At 41.9% G+C, this 17,928-nt stretch overlaps 1 protein-coding gene across 1 annotated transcript in view; it reads left to right on the top strand.

Annotated features, from left to right (window-relative positions):
- Positions 1–14,722, top strand: part of SPARCL1 (SPARC like 1) — a 52,894-nt gene extending 38,172 nt beyond the window's left edge. The window contains exons 6-11 of the mRNA XM_005904477.3: positions 534–652; positions 1,376–1,496; positions 3,605–3,741; positions 6,085–6,233; positions 7,357–7,505; positions 14,286–14,722. Of these exons, the coding sequence (XP_005904539.1) occupies positions 534–652; positions 1,376–1,496; positions 3,605–3,741; positions 6,085–6,233; positions 7,357–7,505; positions 14,286–14,314 (704 nt within the window). The 3' untranslated portion in view covers positions 14,315–14,722. The remainder of the gene's footprint in view (positions 1–533; positions 653–1,375; positions 1,497–3,604; positions 3,742–6,084; positions 6,234–7,356; positions 7,506–14,285) is intronic.
- Positions 14,723–17,928: the final 3,206 nt, after the last annotated feature.

Genomic DNA, 17,928 nt, shown 5'->3' with positions numbered 1-17,928 from the left:
CAGTGAAGTACAGTTCACAGGGTCACAAAGAATCGTACACAACTGAGTGACTAACACTTTCAATCTCAGTCTCACACCCCAATCACAAAATTTTAAATTTCAACCAATAAAATTCTCGTGGCTTATTTACCTTTTGACCAATTTGCACAGCCTGGCACTATAGGTATCAGACTATGACCATTACAGGGTGGCCAAGAATAACTGTTTGTTCTTTTTAAATCCCCAATCCAAACTGTACAGAAATCTAGCATATTGTGTAAAATAGCCTCATACCAGAGAGTCCCACTTGAAAACCAACACATTCATTACGAGGGAGGGGATATATGTAGCATACAGCTGATTCACTTTGTTGTACAGCAGAAACTAACACAACATTGTAAAATCATTATACTCCTCTAATAAAAAAATTTTTTTAATTTCTAATGTTTCCCCAAATTTTCTCTTACTCATGAAAATGGAACTATCTGGGTGAATCTGAGTTTATGTACTCAATTTAGCTTTGTCCATGTTTCCTGTCCAAACTTTTCTGTTAGATTCTTGCCTGAGCTTCCAGTGCAAAAGAGGACACATCTGCAAGGCTGATCAACATGGAAAACCCCACTGTGTCTGCCAAGATCCAGCATCTTGTCCTCCTACAAAACTCCTTGACCAAGTAAGTATTTTACAAAATGGTCTTTAAGGGACATCAAACAGTTGGGTGATTTGATTTGAATGGAAGTAATTTGCAATTGAAATTTTTGTTTCAAAAAAAAATGTAGGGACTTCCCTGGTAGTCCAGTGGTTAAGAATTCACCTGGCAATGCAGGGGACACAGGTTCAATCCCTGAACGGGGAAGATCCCTCATGCCCATGCCATAGAGCAACTAAACTCATCAACAAGAGAAGCCACCATGGTGAGAAGCCCTTCCACTGCAGCTAGAGAGTAGCCTCCGCTGCGCAACGAGAGGAAGCCCATATGCAGCAATGAAGACTCAGCATAGTCAAAAATGTAAAAATTAAGCTTAAAAAGAAGTAAATGTCCCGGTTATCATCTGATATTTAAATAATAGCCAAGAGAAACAAATACCAACAAAATCAAAGAATTTCAACTGTGCCTTCAAATAATAATGGCATTTATGTAGAATTCATTTTAAAACTCATTCTATCCTTGGAATCATCTGCAATTTTTATTCTGTGTTTATCAGCTAAATTATCATCACCATGAGTATAAGTTAGTTGATTTTGGGCATCAGATGGGATAGTTAGGGTTTTAATAGCATCCCCTAACTGACCACATTTTTGGCTCAGCAGTTGGTTAAACAGCCTTTAAAGAGCACAGTATTTTCCCAATGAACATTCGTCAACTTGAGGTTTTTCTTATGCTTATCTTTCCTAGGTTTGTGGCACTGACAATCAGACCTATGCCAGCTCCTGTCATCTCTTTGCTACTAAGTGCAGAATGGAGAGGATGAAAAAGGGGCACCAGCTGCACCTGGATTACTTTGGAGCCTGCAAATGTAAGAGAACATCACTACTGGCATCTGCCGTTGCAAAAAAGTTGGGGTGAACCTGAATAAAATATATAATACATATGTATTCATATATATATATATAGGTTCCCTAGTAGCTCAGCTGATAAAGACTCCACCTGCAATGCAGGAGACCCCAGTTCAATCCCTGGGTTGCGAAGATCCCCTTGAGGAGGCATAGCTACCCACTTCTTGCCTGGAGAATCTCATGGACACAGGAGCCTGGTGGGCTACAGTCCATGGGGTCTCAAAAAGTTGGGTATGACTGAGCAACTAAGCACAGCACAGCACTCATATATATATGCAGACAACATGAACAACGAAATCTAATGTAGTTCTGAATTCAGGCTGTATATTAGGATAACTGGGAAGGCTTTTTTTTTTTTTTTTTTTTAATTAGAAGAATGGGGACTTCCCTGGTGGCCCAGTGGTTGGGACGCCACGCTTCCAATGCCAGGGACGCAGGCTCCATCCACGGTTGGGGAACTAAGATTCCATGTGCCTTGCACCGCAGCCAAAATAAATGAAATAAAATGAATTTTTAAAGTAAAAATTAGAAGAATACCTCCTAGGCTTTAACCATAAGTGATTCTGATTTAACTGGACTGAGTTGGAACCTTGGCATTGTTCTTTCATTTGTTTTCAAAGTAACCCAGACAATTCTAAGTGCAGCCAGGGTTCCGAACCACTATGATAATGTTATCCACGTAATAACTGAGATGAATCATTGGAGTTTTGTTAAATTAGTTGTCCTCTTCCCAAGTTAAAGTCTGCCAAGAAGTTTAATGACAACTTATTCTTCCAGACTTTTTGAAAAATTGTCTTCCTTCCCCAGGATACTCTCAATTGTGTTTGCATCTGCTGGTCGCTAAATGATTCTCCACACGCGCAGTGTTCACTAACCTCTCCTGTCCTTCCGGACACATGAAAGGAGCCTGTTTCTCAGTCCCCTTGATGTTAGACGCAGCCACACGAGTTGCTTTGTCCAGTGAAATCTGGGCAAAAATCATCCCTGTGAGCTCTGGGCAGAGCATTCAAGAGCTGGTGTATGGGGACTTCCCTGGTGGTCCAGTGGTTCAGACCTCACCTTCCAAAGCAGGGGGTGAGGGTTCAGTCCCTTATTGGGAAGTTAAGACCCTACATGCTTCTTGATCAAAAAACCAAAGCATAAAACAGAAGCAATATTGTAACAAATTCAGGAAAGACTAAAAATGGACCACATCCCAAAACATTCTAAAAAAAAAAAAAAAAGATCTGATCTGACTTTAAAAAAATAAATAAGTGAGCTGGCGTATGGCTCTCCATGCTCCCTTCACCTCGTGTTGAGATGGTGGTGTCTCCCCTACCCTGAACCCCAGAGAGACTGAGATGAGCAGAGCTCAGTTGCCAACTTGTATGGGACATGTAGCAGGATTGAGAAATAAATGTTTGATGTGATACACAACATAACGGTCAGCACTGCTGTCTGATATATTTGAAAGTTGCCAAGAGAGTAGATTCTGAAAGTTCTCACCAGAAGGAAATAAAAAATGGAGGTCACTATACAAGGTTATTAATGTTAACCAAACTTGCTGAGCTATCCATTACACAATATATATGTATGTAAAGTCATTATGCTATATGCCTTAAACTTACCGGGTGGTATGTCAATTATATCTGAAAAAAAAAAATGTTCCTTTAAGTCGAGATTTAATATTATTATCACAGTATTAGCTGACTTCTGCCTTTTTCTCTTTTCTCCTAATAAATAACTCTTGTGACCTCCACCTCTGAATTCCGACTCTCTGATTCTAGTGCAGTGGTTCTCAGTCCTGGCTGCACATCACAGTTACTTACAGAGCTTTTAAAGCACCCTGATTCCTAGGCTCCATGCCAGATCAATCAAATCTTTGAAAGGCCGCTGGCATCTGGTATGGCTTTACAATGCTTCTGGCAATTGTATTTCGGCAGCAGGATAAAGGACCACTGTTGTGACGGAGGACCAGTGAGGCTTCTATCAGTCACCAGAAGGTGTGAAGCATCCTGTTATGAAGACTTTTCCTGGGACAGGAGTAAAACTTCAAAATTAAAATCGGTGTACTTTCTGTTTGGAACAGCTATTCCTGTTTGTACGGACTTCGAAGTGACCCAGTTTCCTCTAAGGATGAGAGACTGGCTCAAGAATATCCTTGTGCAGCTTTATGAACCTAACCCTGAGCACTCTGGATATCTGAACGAGAAGCAGAGAAATAAAGTAAGTCATCCACGGTCAGCTACCCAGTCTGTCTACCAGGAAAAAAGGTATGGGGCGGGAGGGAGGTATGGTGAAGGCTTGCCTTCCTCTGTAAAACCACACCTGGTTGATACATATGGAAGAACACAATAGTAGAGGTCATTGTTCATGCCCCAAAGTTTGGGACATGACACGACCAACCCCGCCCCCCCCCATTTCTACACACAGGGCCAGGGGCCTTAGCAAGGGCTCTGGAACTCATACCCAGAGCAAGCTCTACTGACCTCAATTCAGTGTTCATATCTTCAGGCCCAGACATATTCTTTAAATCTAAACCTCTTTCTTGCCCTCATAGGCCAGACACAGATTTATGATATAAGATCAGTTCAGTTCAGTCACTCAGTCGTGTCCGACTCTTTGTGACCCCATGGACTGCAGCACACCAGGCCTCCCTGTCCATCACTAACTCCCAGAGTTTACTCAGACTCATGTCCATTGAGTTGGTGATGCCATCCAACCATCTCACCCTCTGATAAATCCATTATTAACAATGTCAGTAATATATTAAGAAGAAAAAGGGCAGAATATTGGTTCTAGAAGTTCCCAGGGGAAAACTAGCATCTGATAGTTATTGAGTGTATACCAGGTACCTGGAATTGATTTACATGCTGGAAATACAGCAATGAGGAACCCCCCGGAGGCTCAGAGGGAAAGAAAAAGCCTGCAGTGCAGGAGGCGCAGGAGACCCGAGTTTGACCCCTGGATAGGGAAGACCCCCCTGGAGGAGGGCATGGCAACCCACTCCAGTATTCTTGCCATGGATAGAGGAGCCTGGCGAGCTACAGTCCATGGGCTCACAAAGAGTCGGAAACTACTGAAGCGACTTAGCATGCGCAATACAGCAGTGAAGCAAACAAAAAAAAAATCTCTGGCGTCATGAATTTATATTCTGAGCAAAGAGACAATATATAGTTATAAACATGCATGCTAAATCACTTCAGTCGTGTCCAGCTCTTTGTGACGCCACGGACCACACAATAGCCTGCCAGGCTCCTCTGTCCATGGGATTCTCCAGGCAAGAATACTGAAGTGGGTTTCCATGCCTTCCTCCAGGGGATCCTCCTGACCCAGGGATCGAACCCTTGTCTCTAGCATTTCCTACATAGGCAAGTGGGTTCTTTACCACTAGTGCCAGCTGGGAAGCCCATGTCAAGTCAAGTCAAGTCAAGTTGCTCGCTCAGTCGTGTCTGACTCTTTGCAACCCCATGGACTGTAGCCCACCAGGCTCCTCCATCCATGGGATTCTCCAGGCAAGAATACTGGAGTGGGTTGCCATTTCCTTCTCCAGGCGATCTTCCCGACCCAGGGATCAAACCCAGGTCTCCCGCATTGCAGGCAGACACTTTAACCTCTGAGCCACCAGGGAAGCCTTGGGAAGCCCATGTATGTGTACATAATTATGGGGCTTCCCAGGTGGTGCTTGTGGTAAAGAACATTAGATACAAAACAGGGACATTTCAGTGAAAATATCACATGGCATCAAACCAAGATTAACCTGAGATGCAACAGGCACTGGATGGAAATACTTAGACCAGGGTCCCCAACCTCCGGGATCTAATGCCTGATGATCTGAGGTGGAGCTGATGTAAAGGCACTAGAAATAAAGTGTGCAATAAATGTAATGTGCTCAAAAGTGAAGTGAAGTTTCTCAATCGTGTACAACTCTTTGTGACCCCATGGACTGTAGCCCACCAGGCTCCTCCATCTATGGGATTTCCCAGGCAATAATACTAGAGTGGGTTGCCATTTCTTTCTCCAGGGAATCTTCCTGACCCAGGGATCAAACCCAGGTCTCCTGCATTGCAGACAGACTCTTTACCCTCTGAGCCACCAATCATTCCAAAACCTTTCCCTCCTCTGGGTCTATGGAAAAACTGTCTTCCATGAAACCAGTCCCTGGTGCCATAAAATCTGGGGACCACTGACTTAGAGGATTGAGAATGGAGCATGCCAATGGGGAAGAGCAGGACTTTTTGCCAACTAAGTGCCTAGATCAGTTCAGCCCTTTTCATTCAAACCTTCTCATTGTTTTAAGAAACATGATGGACATTATTTGGTTAAAAGATCAAAAAAAGATTTAAATTTCTTCAAAAACCACAGGATTTTTTACTGTTAGCTATTATTCTATGGAGAAAGGCTATAGTGTTGATTAGTTAGAAGGCGTGTAATTTATTCTCAAATAACATTCTGGTTTTGTTTTCCTCTGTTATGTTACAATGACTCTTCAAGTAAAGTTTATAAGTTTATTAAATGATAATTCCATTACACTTGTCTGATTCTCTGATGATCCTCTCCATTTCGAAGGTCAAGAAAATTTACCTGGATGAAAAGAGACTCTTGGCTGGAGACCATTCCATCGACCTTCTCTTAAGAGACTTTAAGAAAAACTACCATATGTATGTGTATCCTGTGCACTGGCAGTTCAGCGAGCTGGACCAGCATCCTCGGGACAGGTAAAAGCTGTCCACCTTCCCATCACTAGGTCATGCCCCTGATATAATGGTGAGTTGCTTATACCAAGAGAATTCTAAACAGATTTAGGAAACTTCCCGCTATCCACTGGAGAACACAGAAATGCCAAACAAATATGGCTAGGAGTCTACATACAAAGCTGCTTTGAAACTAACAGAATATGGCCATGCCTCTGCTCCCTAGTTCACTTGTTAGGGTCCAGCCCCCCCCCCCCCACCCCCAGAGACTCTTTCAACTCTTTCTCATTTTTTAAAAAAAATATTTCTTTATTTGGCTGCGCTGAGTCTTAGTTGCAGCATGTGGGATCTAGTTCCCTGACCAGGGATAGAACCTGGGCCCCCTGCACTGCAAACTCGAAGTCTTAGCCACTGGACCACCAGGGAAGTCCCAACTTGTTCTCATTCTTTTTTAAAAAAAATTATTTATGTATTCATATTTTTGGCTGTGCTGGGTCTTGTTGCTGTACGGGCTTTTCTCTAGTTGCGGCAAGTGGGGGTTACTCTCCAGTTGTGGTACCCAGGCTCCTCGTTGCAGTGGCTTCTCTAGTTGCAAACCACGGGTTCTAGGACTTGTGGGCTCAGTAGTAGCAGGTCCCAGGCTCTAGAGCACAGGCTCAATAGTTGCGGTGCACGGTCTTAGCTACTTCCCGGCATGCGGGATCCTCCCAGATCAGGGATCGAACACGTGTCTTCTGCACCAACAGTCCGACTCCTTACCACTGACCCAACAGGGAAGCCCTCTTTCTCATTCTTGATCCTAAATTTCCAAGATACTCTGATGGACCCCACTTGAGTCAGATGCCTACAATCGGGTAGGCCAGTGGTAAGAGCTAGGTTGCATAAACATGATTCTTGGGGTGCATCCTGATAAATTTAGGGTGGAGGGAGGACAGTTCCTAGTGAAGAAGGAAACCTTATGCATTGACACTCAAAAAGCTGCATCTTACCGATAAACAGTGTATTTCTTTTGTAGCTTTTCATGAACGTACTATGTATTTGCCATCCTCGGTAACCTTGTGAAAGAAAAAAGCCCTTGGTGATCTGAAGAGTCCACTTTTCATACATCAATTACTCAGTTAACTGGCTGCCATTTGTCTCGTCGCAGGGTCCTGACCCACTCTGAGCTCGCACCTTTGCGAGCATCTCTCGTGCCCATGGAACACTGCATAACGCGCTTCTTTGAAGAGTGTGACCCCAACAAGGATAAGCACATCACCCTGCAGGAGTGGGGTCACTGCTTTGAAATTAAAGAAGGTAAACTGATCATCAGCCCAGGGAGAGGGGTACTCTCTTCCCCCAGACAAGCCCTAAGCCCTGCAGTTCCCAGAGAGGTCCTGCTTGCTGTGTGTTAGACTGCAACCCAGAAGCCACAGGCTGGCAGTGTCCCCGGTAGAACTGCTGCCACTGCAAGGTCATTTCTTAATCTGTTCCAAAGGCTGTGCCGGTGTGCTCAGTCACTCAGTCACGTCTGACTCTTTGTGAACCCCTGGACTGTAGCCCGCCAGGCTCCTCCATCCATGGGATTTTCTAGGCAAGAGTACTGGAGTGGGTTGCCATTCCCTTCCCCAGGAGATCTTTCGGACCCAAGGATTGAACCCAGGTCTCCTGCATCTCCTGCACTGGCAGGTGGATTTTTTTAACCACTGAGCCACCTGTTCTAAAGGGTAGCATGGGTGAATATTTAAGAGATAAAGGCACTGAGGTCTCAGAAATTGGTTAAACCTAAGAAAGTGATGTGAACTCCAACAGCTGAGTCAAATCTCAGAAGGCTACCCTTCTAAGCAAGGAAGGAAGGATTTTATATCCTTCCTTAATTTGAATATTGGGCCTAACTTTAAAAATTGTATGTGAAACTGAAACTCCAATACTTTGGCCACCTGATGTGAAGAGCTAACTCATTGGAAAATACCTTGATGCTGGGAAAGATTGAGGGTGAAGGGGGTGACAGAGGATGAGATAGTTGGATGGCATCACCAACTCAATGGACATGAGTTTGAGCAAACTCCAGGAGATAGTGAAGGACAGGAAAGCCTGGTGTGCGGCAGTCCATGGGGTCACAGAGGTGGACACAACTTAGTGACTGAACAAAAACAGTGTGATTGTTGAACAACAACACTGAACAACAACAGTGTGTTGTCAATCAAACAGCAAGCTTGATTCTGAAAATCAGAGATGCCAGAAGAATCTTAGAATTTATTACCAACACAAAAGATGTTCACCAGTTGTGCCCAGATATAACTCCTTTAATTCAAAAGGTGTTCCCCCTGCAGTGGAGGTATTTAAATTTAGACATTTATTTTGCTAGGCTATGTCTTAATCTACTTCCTTTTCTTTTCCTAAGTTACAGTCAATTTTTTTTTGAGCAACCATGCTTTTAATAATCAAGGTATGAAAAACAGTCAAAAATGAGCAATCAAATCTAGTTGCAGAATATAAATCAACAGTGAACATCAAATCTCTAGAGCGGAGGTTTGACCCATATGTTCACAACACACATACATGTAGGATGAATATACAACCAAAAAGTAAAAGAAAAGTAAGTTCATCAAAGGTCAGAGTTTCCCCAAAAGAGGGAATCTGTGGGGCCTTCACTTTAAAAGTATTCTTCATGCACATGTGTGATGCCTTGACATCGGAAAGAAAGAGTTGGAATATGAGGATTTAGTCATTTATGGATAAACATCCATTTATCCATAAACATAAACATTTATGGATAAACTAAGCATCTCTCTACAATGTTATTCTATGAAATAAACAGAACTGTAGTGAGCCAAGAATGAATAAGCACTTGAAAGTGAAAGCTTAGTCGCTCAGTCACGTCTGACTCTTTGAGAACAGATGGACTGTAGCCCGCCAGGCTCCTGTGTCCATGGGCTTTTCCAGGCAGGAATGCTGGAGTGGGTTGCCATGCCCTTCTCCAGGGGATCTTCCCGATGCAGGGATTGAACCCGGGTCTCTTGCCTTGCAGGCAGATTCTTTACTGTCTGAGCCACCGGAGAAGCCTGATAACATAAGCACAATTGTAATGAGCAAACAATGAAGAAGCACCTCACCCTGTGTATTAGTTGTGTGTTTCTGCACAACAAATTGCCCTAAAGGTTAGAAGTTTAAAACCTCTCTCAGTTTCTGAGGATCGGGAATCCCTGGTAGTTTACCTGGATGGATCTGCTTTGGAGTCCACGCTGAGGATCCATGCTTTAGGATCCGCTCTAAGCTCATTTACATGGCTGTCGGCAGGAGCCTTCAGTTCCTCACCATGTGGTCCTTTCCATGGTGCTGCTCATAACATGGTATCTGGTTTCCTCCAGAGCAAGTTATCAAAGAGAGACGGAAGGAGAGAGAGAGTCCAAGACAGAAGCCGCAATGTCTTTTAGGACTAATCTCAGAAGTGACATTTTTCTGCCATATTCTGTTTGTCACACAGTCGAACCCTGCCACAGTGTGGGAGGAGATCACAGGAGATGGGACTCACTGGGGGCCTTCATGGAGACTGGCGACCACATACTGTTTGCACCTTATTAGCATCAATAGGCGGAGAAGGCAATGGCAACCCACTCCAGTACTCTTGCCTGGAAAATCCCATGGATGGAGGAGCCTGGTAGGCTGCAGTCCATGGGGTCTCTAAGAGTCGGGCACAACTGAGCGACTTCACTTTCACTTTTCACTTTCATGCATTGGAGAAGGAAATGGCTACCCACTCCAGTGTTCTTGCCTGGGAATCCCAGGGATGGGGAATCCCAGCAGCAGCATCAATAGGAAGTTAATGGGAAGTTAAAAACCAGACTCAAGCAAATAATGCCAATTTCCTTTCTAATATCTCTTCTATTAACACAGAATATGTGTTATCTATGTGGCTCAGAAGGTAAAGCGTCTGCCTGCAATGAGGGAGACCTGGGTTCGATCCCTGGGTAGAGAAGATCCCCTGGAGAAGGAAATGGCAACCCACTCCAGTATTCTTGCCTGGAAAATTTCATGGACAGAGGAGTCTGGTAGGCTACAGTCCATGGGGTCTCTAACGATGGGACAAAACTGAGTGACTTCACTTTCACTTTCATAGATATCTAACATCTATCTTACACACTCACATACATCCCTAAAAAGGGTTAACACAGTTTTTTTCCAAATACCATGTTAAAAAGACAAAATATACCCAAGCTTCCCCACCCGCTCCTCTCTACCAAAATCAAGAGAAAAATTTAGCTGAGACAGGACATATTTATGCACGCCCTCTTAACACGGCATGTGATTTTAAGGGCGCGACCCAAAGGCAAATTTAAACAGAGGCCATTTCAGGAACCTAGTTGCCCTTCACTGTTCGTTTTGAAACTTCTGGCAGCTCTTCAGCATGTGGGCCCACTCAGGCCTTGTGCTGGCTGGTTGTCTGGGAGAAGCAGAAAGAGCTTCAAGTTCAGCCACTCGCAAAGCCCCTAATGATCTTGTTTGTTCACTGTGGTTTGGCCATGATTATGTTATTTAGAAGAAAGGAAAGATTTATCGCAGAGTAAGCCAATAAAGCAGATATTAAATATTCAGTCGGAACAAGTACTGATTTGGGATGCAGCTAGGGGGGAAAAAAAGGCGATTTGAAGGCATACCCTTTACTCCCTTAGGACTGAGAAATCCACAGGGCAAAATACATGTTAGCCAGTGTTGTCCTGAATTTTAACTCCCTTTGCTCTGAACTAGATACGCTCAAATATTCCAGCTCTGTCATTAACGAGCTCTGCGGATTAGGGCATGCCACTTAACCTCAGCAAGTCTCATCTTCCTTGTGTGTAAAATGGGATTCAATGCAGAGGTGAGGAGTCTTATTTATTGAATACCTATGACATACCATGGACTGACACATATCCATGTGAATCTTTAGGAAAACCTTCCAAGGAAGACTAACGGGAGAAACAAGTCACATCATGCAGGTCCTACTGAGCCAGTTAAAGACGTTATCCTCAGAGTACTGGATGATCACCAAAGTGCTTTAAACAGGGCAGTGATTTCACTGGATTTGTATTTAAGAAAGATTCTTCTGGTTACATTGTGGAAAAGCCAGAGAACCCTTGTGGTAAATCCAGGCAAAAAACTGATGAGAACTTGAATTAGGGCAGTTGTAGTGGGGGTCGCACAGAGTCAGACATGACTGAAGCAACTTAGCAGCAGCAGCAGCAGTGGAGGGGGGAAGACAAGTAAACATATTTCAACTATATTTATTTTATTTTTTATTTATTTGTATATTTTCTTGGCCTGGCCACGCAGCATGTGGGATCTTAGTTCCCCTACCAGGGATTGAACCCATGGCCCCTGTGTTGGAAGCACAGAGTCTTAACCGCTGGACTGCCAGAGAAGTCCCCTCAAATATATTTTTAAATATCAACATATTCAAGATATAGTTGAGAATACAAACATATTCAATATGTATAGTGTGTAGAAATAATAAGACAATGTTTGATAAGAAATATGTGGAGGTGGGAAGCCGGCAGTTGAGAGCCTGAGAGGAAGAGGGGTACAGTGCCCAGGTTCCTGGCTCAGGCCGGGCAGACCAAGGAGAGGTACTTTCCACTGAAACAGTAAGCACAAGAACAGAAGCTGGCTTGGGGAAAATGTTAAATCCCATTTGGGACACAATGAGTTTTCAAGTCCTGACAGCATACAGTTGATAGTTGAATATATGGGTCTGCTTTTCAAGACAGAGTTGGGGAGTTGAAATATGTATTTGGGGATTGCCAGCATACAGAAAATAACTGATACCAGGGAAAGAAATCAATTCCCTAAGGACAAGGTGCCGAGTTACATGGGAAAGGGTCTTGCATTGAGTACCAAGGAGCAACATCCAGACAATGGACAGAGGAGGATGGAGTTCGTGAAGGAGAATGAAGAGGCTCCTGCAAGGAAAAAGAAAAGAGGAGAGGGCCACATCTCTGGAGGTGTTTCAAAGAGGAGGAGGAGACCACAGTGCTACATGCTGCTGAGAAGTCAAGTAAAGTTAAAAAGAATTTCCAATGGATGTAGAAATAAGGATACCCTCAGTAGCCTTGGAAGAGTGTTTTTGTGAAACGGTCAAGATGAAAGCCAGACACAGTAAGAAAGAAGAGGTGACGAGAAAGGCTAAAGGGAGGAGGTTTGAAGGCAGGAATGAGCTAGAGAGGGATACAGAGTTGAGAGAAGTATTTCCAAGAATAAAAGAGGCTTGAGCTCTCACTCATTCATTCCTTCCTTCAACAAATCTTTACTGGTAGTCTGCACAGTGCCAGGCACTGCTCTCAAGGCTGGATATGCAGCATAGTTAAACATTAATGGGAAGGACCTGGTTAAAAAAAGAAGGAAAAGGAAAGACTGTGGATATAAGAAAAAAAGAGGAAAATGGGGGTGAAGAGACCCTGAACACAGGCAGAGGATTCGCTTCCAAGTCAACAGGAGGGCTGAGTGCGGAAGAATTGATGCTTTCAAACTAGAGAAGCATGGTGCTAGAGAAGACTCTTGAGAGTCCCTTGGACAGCAAGGAGATCAAACCAGTCAATCCTAAAGGAAATCAACTCTGAATATTCATTGGAAGGACAGGTGCTGAAGCTCCAATACTTTGGCCACCTGATGACTCATTGGAAAAGACCCTGACGCTGGGAAGGATTGAAGGCAAAAGGAGAAGGGGGCAGCAGAGGATGAGATGGTTAGAGAGCATCACCAATTCAATGGACATGAATTTCATCAAGTTCTGGGAGTAATGGTAATAGACAGGGAAGCCTGGTGCGCTGCAGTCTATGGGGTTGCAAAGAGTCAGACACGACTGAGCGACTAAACAATAGGAGGAACATCTCTCATCCAAACAACAGAAAGAAGACAAAAAGTATAAGTGCAAATATAAGTAAATTTATGAGTAAGCAGACTATTATCCCAACTTTACGAATGAAGCCAGTGCTCAAGAGAAATACACCAGAAGTCTGTACTCTTCCCCTCTCTGGGGCGAGATGAAGACTGACATCAGGCAGGGAAACTGCCTGGTGTTCCAGACAGGTTTCAGTTCAGTTCAATCGCTCAGTCATGTCCAACTCTTTGCAACCCCATGAATTGCAGCACGCCAGGCCTCCCTATCCATCACCAACTCCCAGAGCTTGTCCAAACTCATGTATTCTTCTATTTATTTGGGTTATATCTCAGCAACCTTATAGATTAGTCCAGTAAGTCCCCTACATACGAATGAGTTCCGTTCCCAGAGCACGTTCAATTGGTTCGTTAAGTCCAACAACATGTGCCTAGGTATCCGTCTAATACAATCAGCTACATACAACTGCTCTTACGCTTGCTTCTGGACATCCTGGGTTTGAAATAAAGGTACTGTACAGTGCTGCACAGTAAAGTACACAAAACCATAGCTAATTGTAGAGGATGCACGCATGTGACAATGTACACCAGATACGAACGCACTTACGTGACTGGACTTAAGAATGCATGTTCACATCTTTGAAAGTTCGCAACTTGAAGCTTCATATGTAGGAGACTTACTATTTGGCAGTTCTTGGCTGGGTTTCCCCTCAGCCTCCTCTATCAGCGGTTCTGACCCTACATCAGAACTACCTGTGTGCTCAGTTGCACAGTCATGTCCAGTTCTTTGCAACCCCATGCACTGTAGCCCACCAGGCTCCTCTGTCCGTGGGATTTCCCAGGCAAGAATGCTAGAGTGGGTTGCCGTTTCCTTCTCCAGAGGATCCTCCTGCCCCAGGGATGGAACACATGTGCCTGTGTCTCCTACATTACAGGTAGATTCTTTACTGCTGAACCACCGAGGAGCTCACAACCAGCTGCAGAGCTTTCCTAAATGTATGCATGTCATTGGTCCACCCTAGGGATGCTGATTCAGGAGGCCAGGAGCTAGGCCCGAGGATATGTATTTTTTTATTTCATGGGTGATGTTAACACCCTTCCAGGACTGAGAACCACTGTCGTACTGCCTTATTCATGGCTTCTCTGATGCCCTAGTTCTAACATGGTTTATGTTACTGCTCTGACTACTTTCTAAAAGCATGTTTTATGTTTGTTTTTTTACAGAAGACATAGATGAAAATCTCCTGTTTTGAATGAACTCAAAATACCCAGCCTCCTCCTTTGTTCTGACCACTTCTGAAGTATATCCAATGTGATACTTGTAGATTTATATTTAGCAAAATTCTTGCATGTCTGAGAAGATAATGAGAGTAACTGCTTGATAACAGTATAGGCACCGGGCATTTACCATTAGCTTTAGAAATAAAACTTTAAACTTAAAGAGTCAATATATGTAAAATGTTGTACACTGTGAACAGGAGTTTAACTCATTACTCTCTGCATCCATTTTTAATATACTTAGAGATTATAAAGCTAAAAAAATACATTCATTTTGTCCATAGTATCATCTGCACTTCAAAAAAGTGAAATAAGTTTCTTTGTTACTGGTGTGTGTTATTGTCAATATCTTAATATCCTAATAAAAATCCATATACATCCAACGCTTATTCAAGTTTATTTACAGTTATTTAGTTAAATAATTATACGTGAATGACCAAGCCAGGGCTCATAGTTCATATCAAATCACACTTTCTAAAACCTACTACTTAAAAAAAAAAGTGAGAATAAGTTCACCCAGTACCACTTTTCTAGATTTCTAGTTTGTTTTCTCTTTCTGATTTACTTCACTCCGTGTAATAGGCTCTAGGTTCATCCACCTCATTAGAAGTGACTCTAATGGCAATGGAGACACAAACATAAGAGAACACACTGCGGGGAGGAGAGGGTGGGACAAATTGAGAGAGCAGCATTGAGACATATACATCGCCATGCGTAAAATCAGACAGCCAGTGGGAATTTGCTGTGTAACACAGGGAACTCAGAGCTGGTGCTCTGAGACAACCTCTAGGGGTGGGAAGGGGTGGGAAGTGGGAGGGAGGTTCACGAGAGAGGGGACACATGTATAACTCTGGCTGATTCACGTTGATGTATGGTAGAAACCAACACAATATCATAAAGCAATTCCCCTCCAATTAAAAATAAATAAATTAAAAATTAAAGTGTGAGTGTGGTTGAAGGGGATGTTTCCTATGGCAAACAAATATTCAGTTGTTAAATGGTAGCTGCTCATCAATGTTTTTTGTCATAATGTAAGTTTAAACAGAAAAAAACTAAAGCCAAGCACTCTTCACCAAAGTCAGTTTAAAATAAAGATGATTATACACTGCTTGATACAACTAATTTTAGCATCTGTGCGGGTGTGCATGTGTGTCTGATAAAAGGGAGGCCCGGCAAAATCTCTCCACATTTCATGTCCTCAAAATAAAGAGACTGTAAAGATAACAGACAGTGAAGGGCCCTGAGGAGTCTTGATGTCGTGTAGTCAGAGATAAACACCACTAGTCATTTGATAGCAAGACAATGTGTCCTAAGAGAAAGCTGGTATCTTTATTTGAGCTCTTCTTTGGGAACTATTAATACAGTAAAAGCCGGATTGTACAAAGAAGATACCAAAATAAAGTTTAACAAGGGCTGGAACAAGGCAATAAAAAAACTGTCAGCCAGTTAAATATCTACTTACCATATATTTTTTTAAATATAAAATATCTTTTACATATTATCCTTTTTTTTTTCCTGGCCATGCAACTTGACATTTGGGATCTCAGTTCCCTGAACAGGAATTGAACTCCTGTGCTCTGGAGCAGAAGTACAGAGTCCTAACCACTAGACCACGGGGAATTTTCCACGTTTCCCATCTGAAATGGAATATGTCAACACAATTGTCTTTTTCAAATAATCAAAACTGTGTTGTTATTTAGAGGCTTTTTGTAATAGTCACTGAAAGAATATTCCCGTGGGTGTTTTATCTAAAGGATACTTGTAGAAGAGTTTTGTTTTTTTTTAATCAAAATTGTATTTATTATCTCTTTTCTTAGTTCAATGACTAACTTGTTCTTAATCAGACCACATCACACCAGGTCATGTCTAAATAATTAAGTTCACTGTGATTAATCAAAATCTAATTAAGCTAGCCAGTGGGAATTTGCTGTATGACTCAGGGAACTCAAACTGGGGCTCTGAGACAACCTAGACAGGTGGGATGGGGTGGGAGGTGGGAGGGAGGTTCAAGAAGGAGGGGATATATATGTATACCTATGGCTGATTCATGTTGATGTATGGCAGAAGCCAACATAATATTATAAAGTAATTATTCTTCAATTAAGAATACATTAAAAAATCTAATTAAGCATTGTTTATAATTTCTTTCAACTACAGAAATAAATTTAGAAATTATCCCCAAATTCAAAATGTTATTTATGTGTGCCTACACAGAAATATCACAGAAGGTCCTAACTAATTAGAAACCAAGTTTCTAATTGCACGTTTGCTCAGAACAGTAAAATTAAAAGACCTGATTTACTATTTTTAATGTTTTAAGTATTTTAAATGTTTTTAAATAATGAAAGTGATTTTAATGCTAAGGATACTACCTAAATATTCACTAAAAATGTTTTATTTGAAAATAACTTTCATTTTGAAATAAAAATATTATTTAATAATAGAAAGTTTTAGAATTTTAAAACATGTTATTAGTTAAGGCTCCACAGGTAAAACTGCCTTGGATGATATATTGTAAAAGCATTTTAATATCCTTAATAATCACAATTTTTTTATTGTGAATTATTTGCGATAAAGACATTAATCCCAGCCAAGGAGATTAAGTTATTTCTCAGTAATCAGTCTTTAAGCCTATCTCTGTGTAATTTAAATTCTTTAGACATTGGTGTTCCTAGTGTAGAACCAATTATTCAATTTAGCTTCAAATTCTGTGACTCATATTACCCATGACCACAAAGGCATTAGCAATATGGCTTAAATATGAGATGGGCATAGAGATTCTAGATCACACAGCTCTTTGAATTTGTTGCCCAAGGACCATTTGAAGCGAAGGTGATTGAAAAGACACAGTATACTTTGGACTGATTCTATTGCACTTGGTAAAAGTTATTGTGTTGGATAATTTAATGAATAGGTCCACTTTTCAAAGGAAGAAAAAAAGCCGAGGGTTTGAATGCAGAAGGAAGAAAAATACAAAGAAGAAACGTGAAGAGGGGAAAGGGAGATGGGCTGTCTAAACTCAGGCAAAGTGAAATGGCACAAAGATAAATCTGAGTTGTTTCAAGTACATATGTGGTAAAATAGTTGAAGAGTGACTTGCGTATCAAGAGATACAACTTGCTTCAGACGCTGGGGACAAGTCTTAATAGGAATATGATGAAATTGATTTTTCTTCCAAAATTCAATTTCAGAGTACAGTGATTTGGTTTGAAACTCCTAAGGTAAGTTAATCTGAATTAAATGTGAATTAAGATCATAAAAAGTTTACTTTCAGAAACTGCTGGCCAGTAAAGACCACATTGACTTGCTTTATTGACTTTATTCATAATGTGCATTTTCTCTACCAATCCAAAATGCCTTTCAAGACTTTTCCCGTATCATTTTCTTCTTGAGAAATTATAATTGTCAGTAATAGCATCCATACCATGTGAAGACCTGGTAAATCTCATGGGGGTAGAAGCTCAAGATGGATTTATTTGTATACTTTATTTGTATATGTAAGAAATTTCACTTGAGCCAGTGGTACTGTATCTCCAATAATAAGCATGCTATGACACTGATGTTTGATTTGTGGGTAGAGACCACAAAT

The sequence above is a fragment of the Bos mutus genome, chromosome 6, assembly GCF_027580195.1.
Source record: "Bos mutus isolate GX-2022 chromosome 6, NWIPB_WYAK_1.1, whole genome shotgun sequence".
In the NCBI taxonomy this organism is placed as follows: Eukaryota; Metazoa; Chordata; class Mammalia; order Artiodactyla; family Bovidae; genus Bos; species Bos mutus.
Note: the sequence above shows the minus strand (reverse complement) of the source record. Positions and strands in the feature narration are given on the sequence as shown.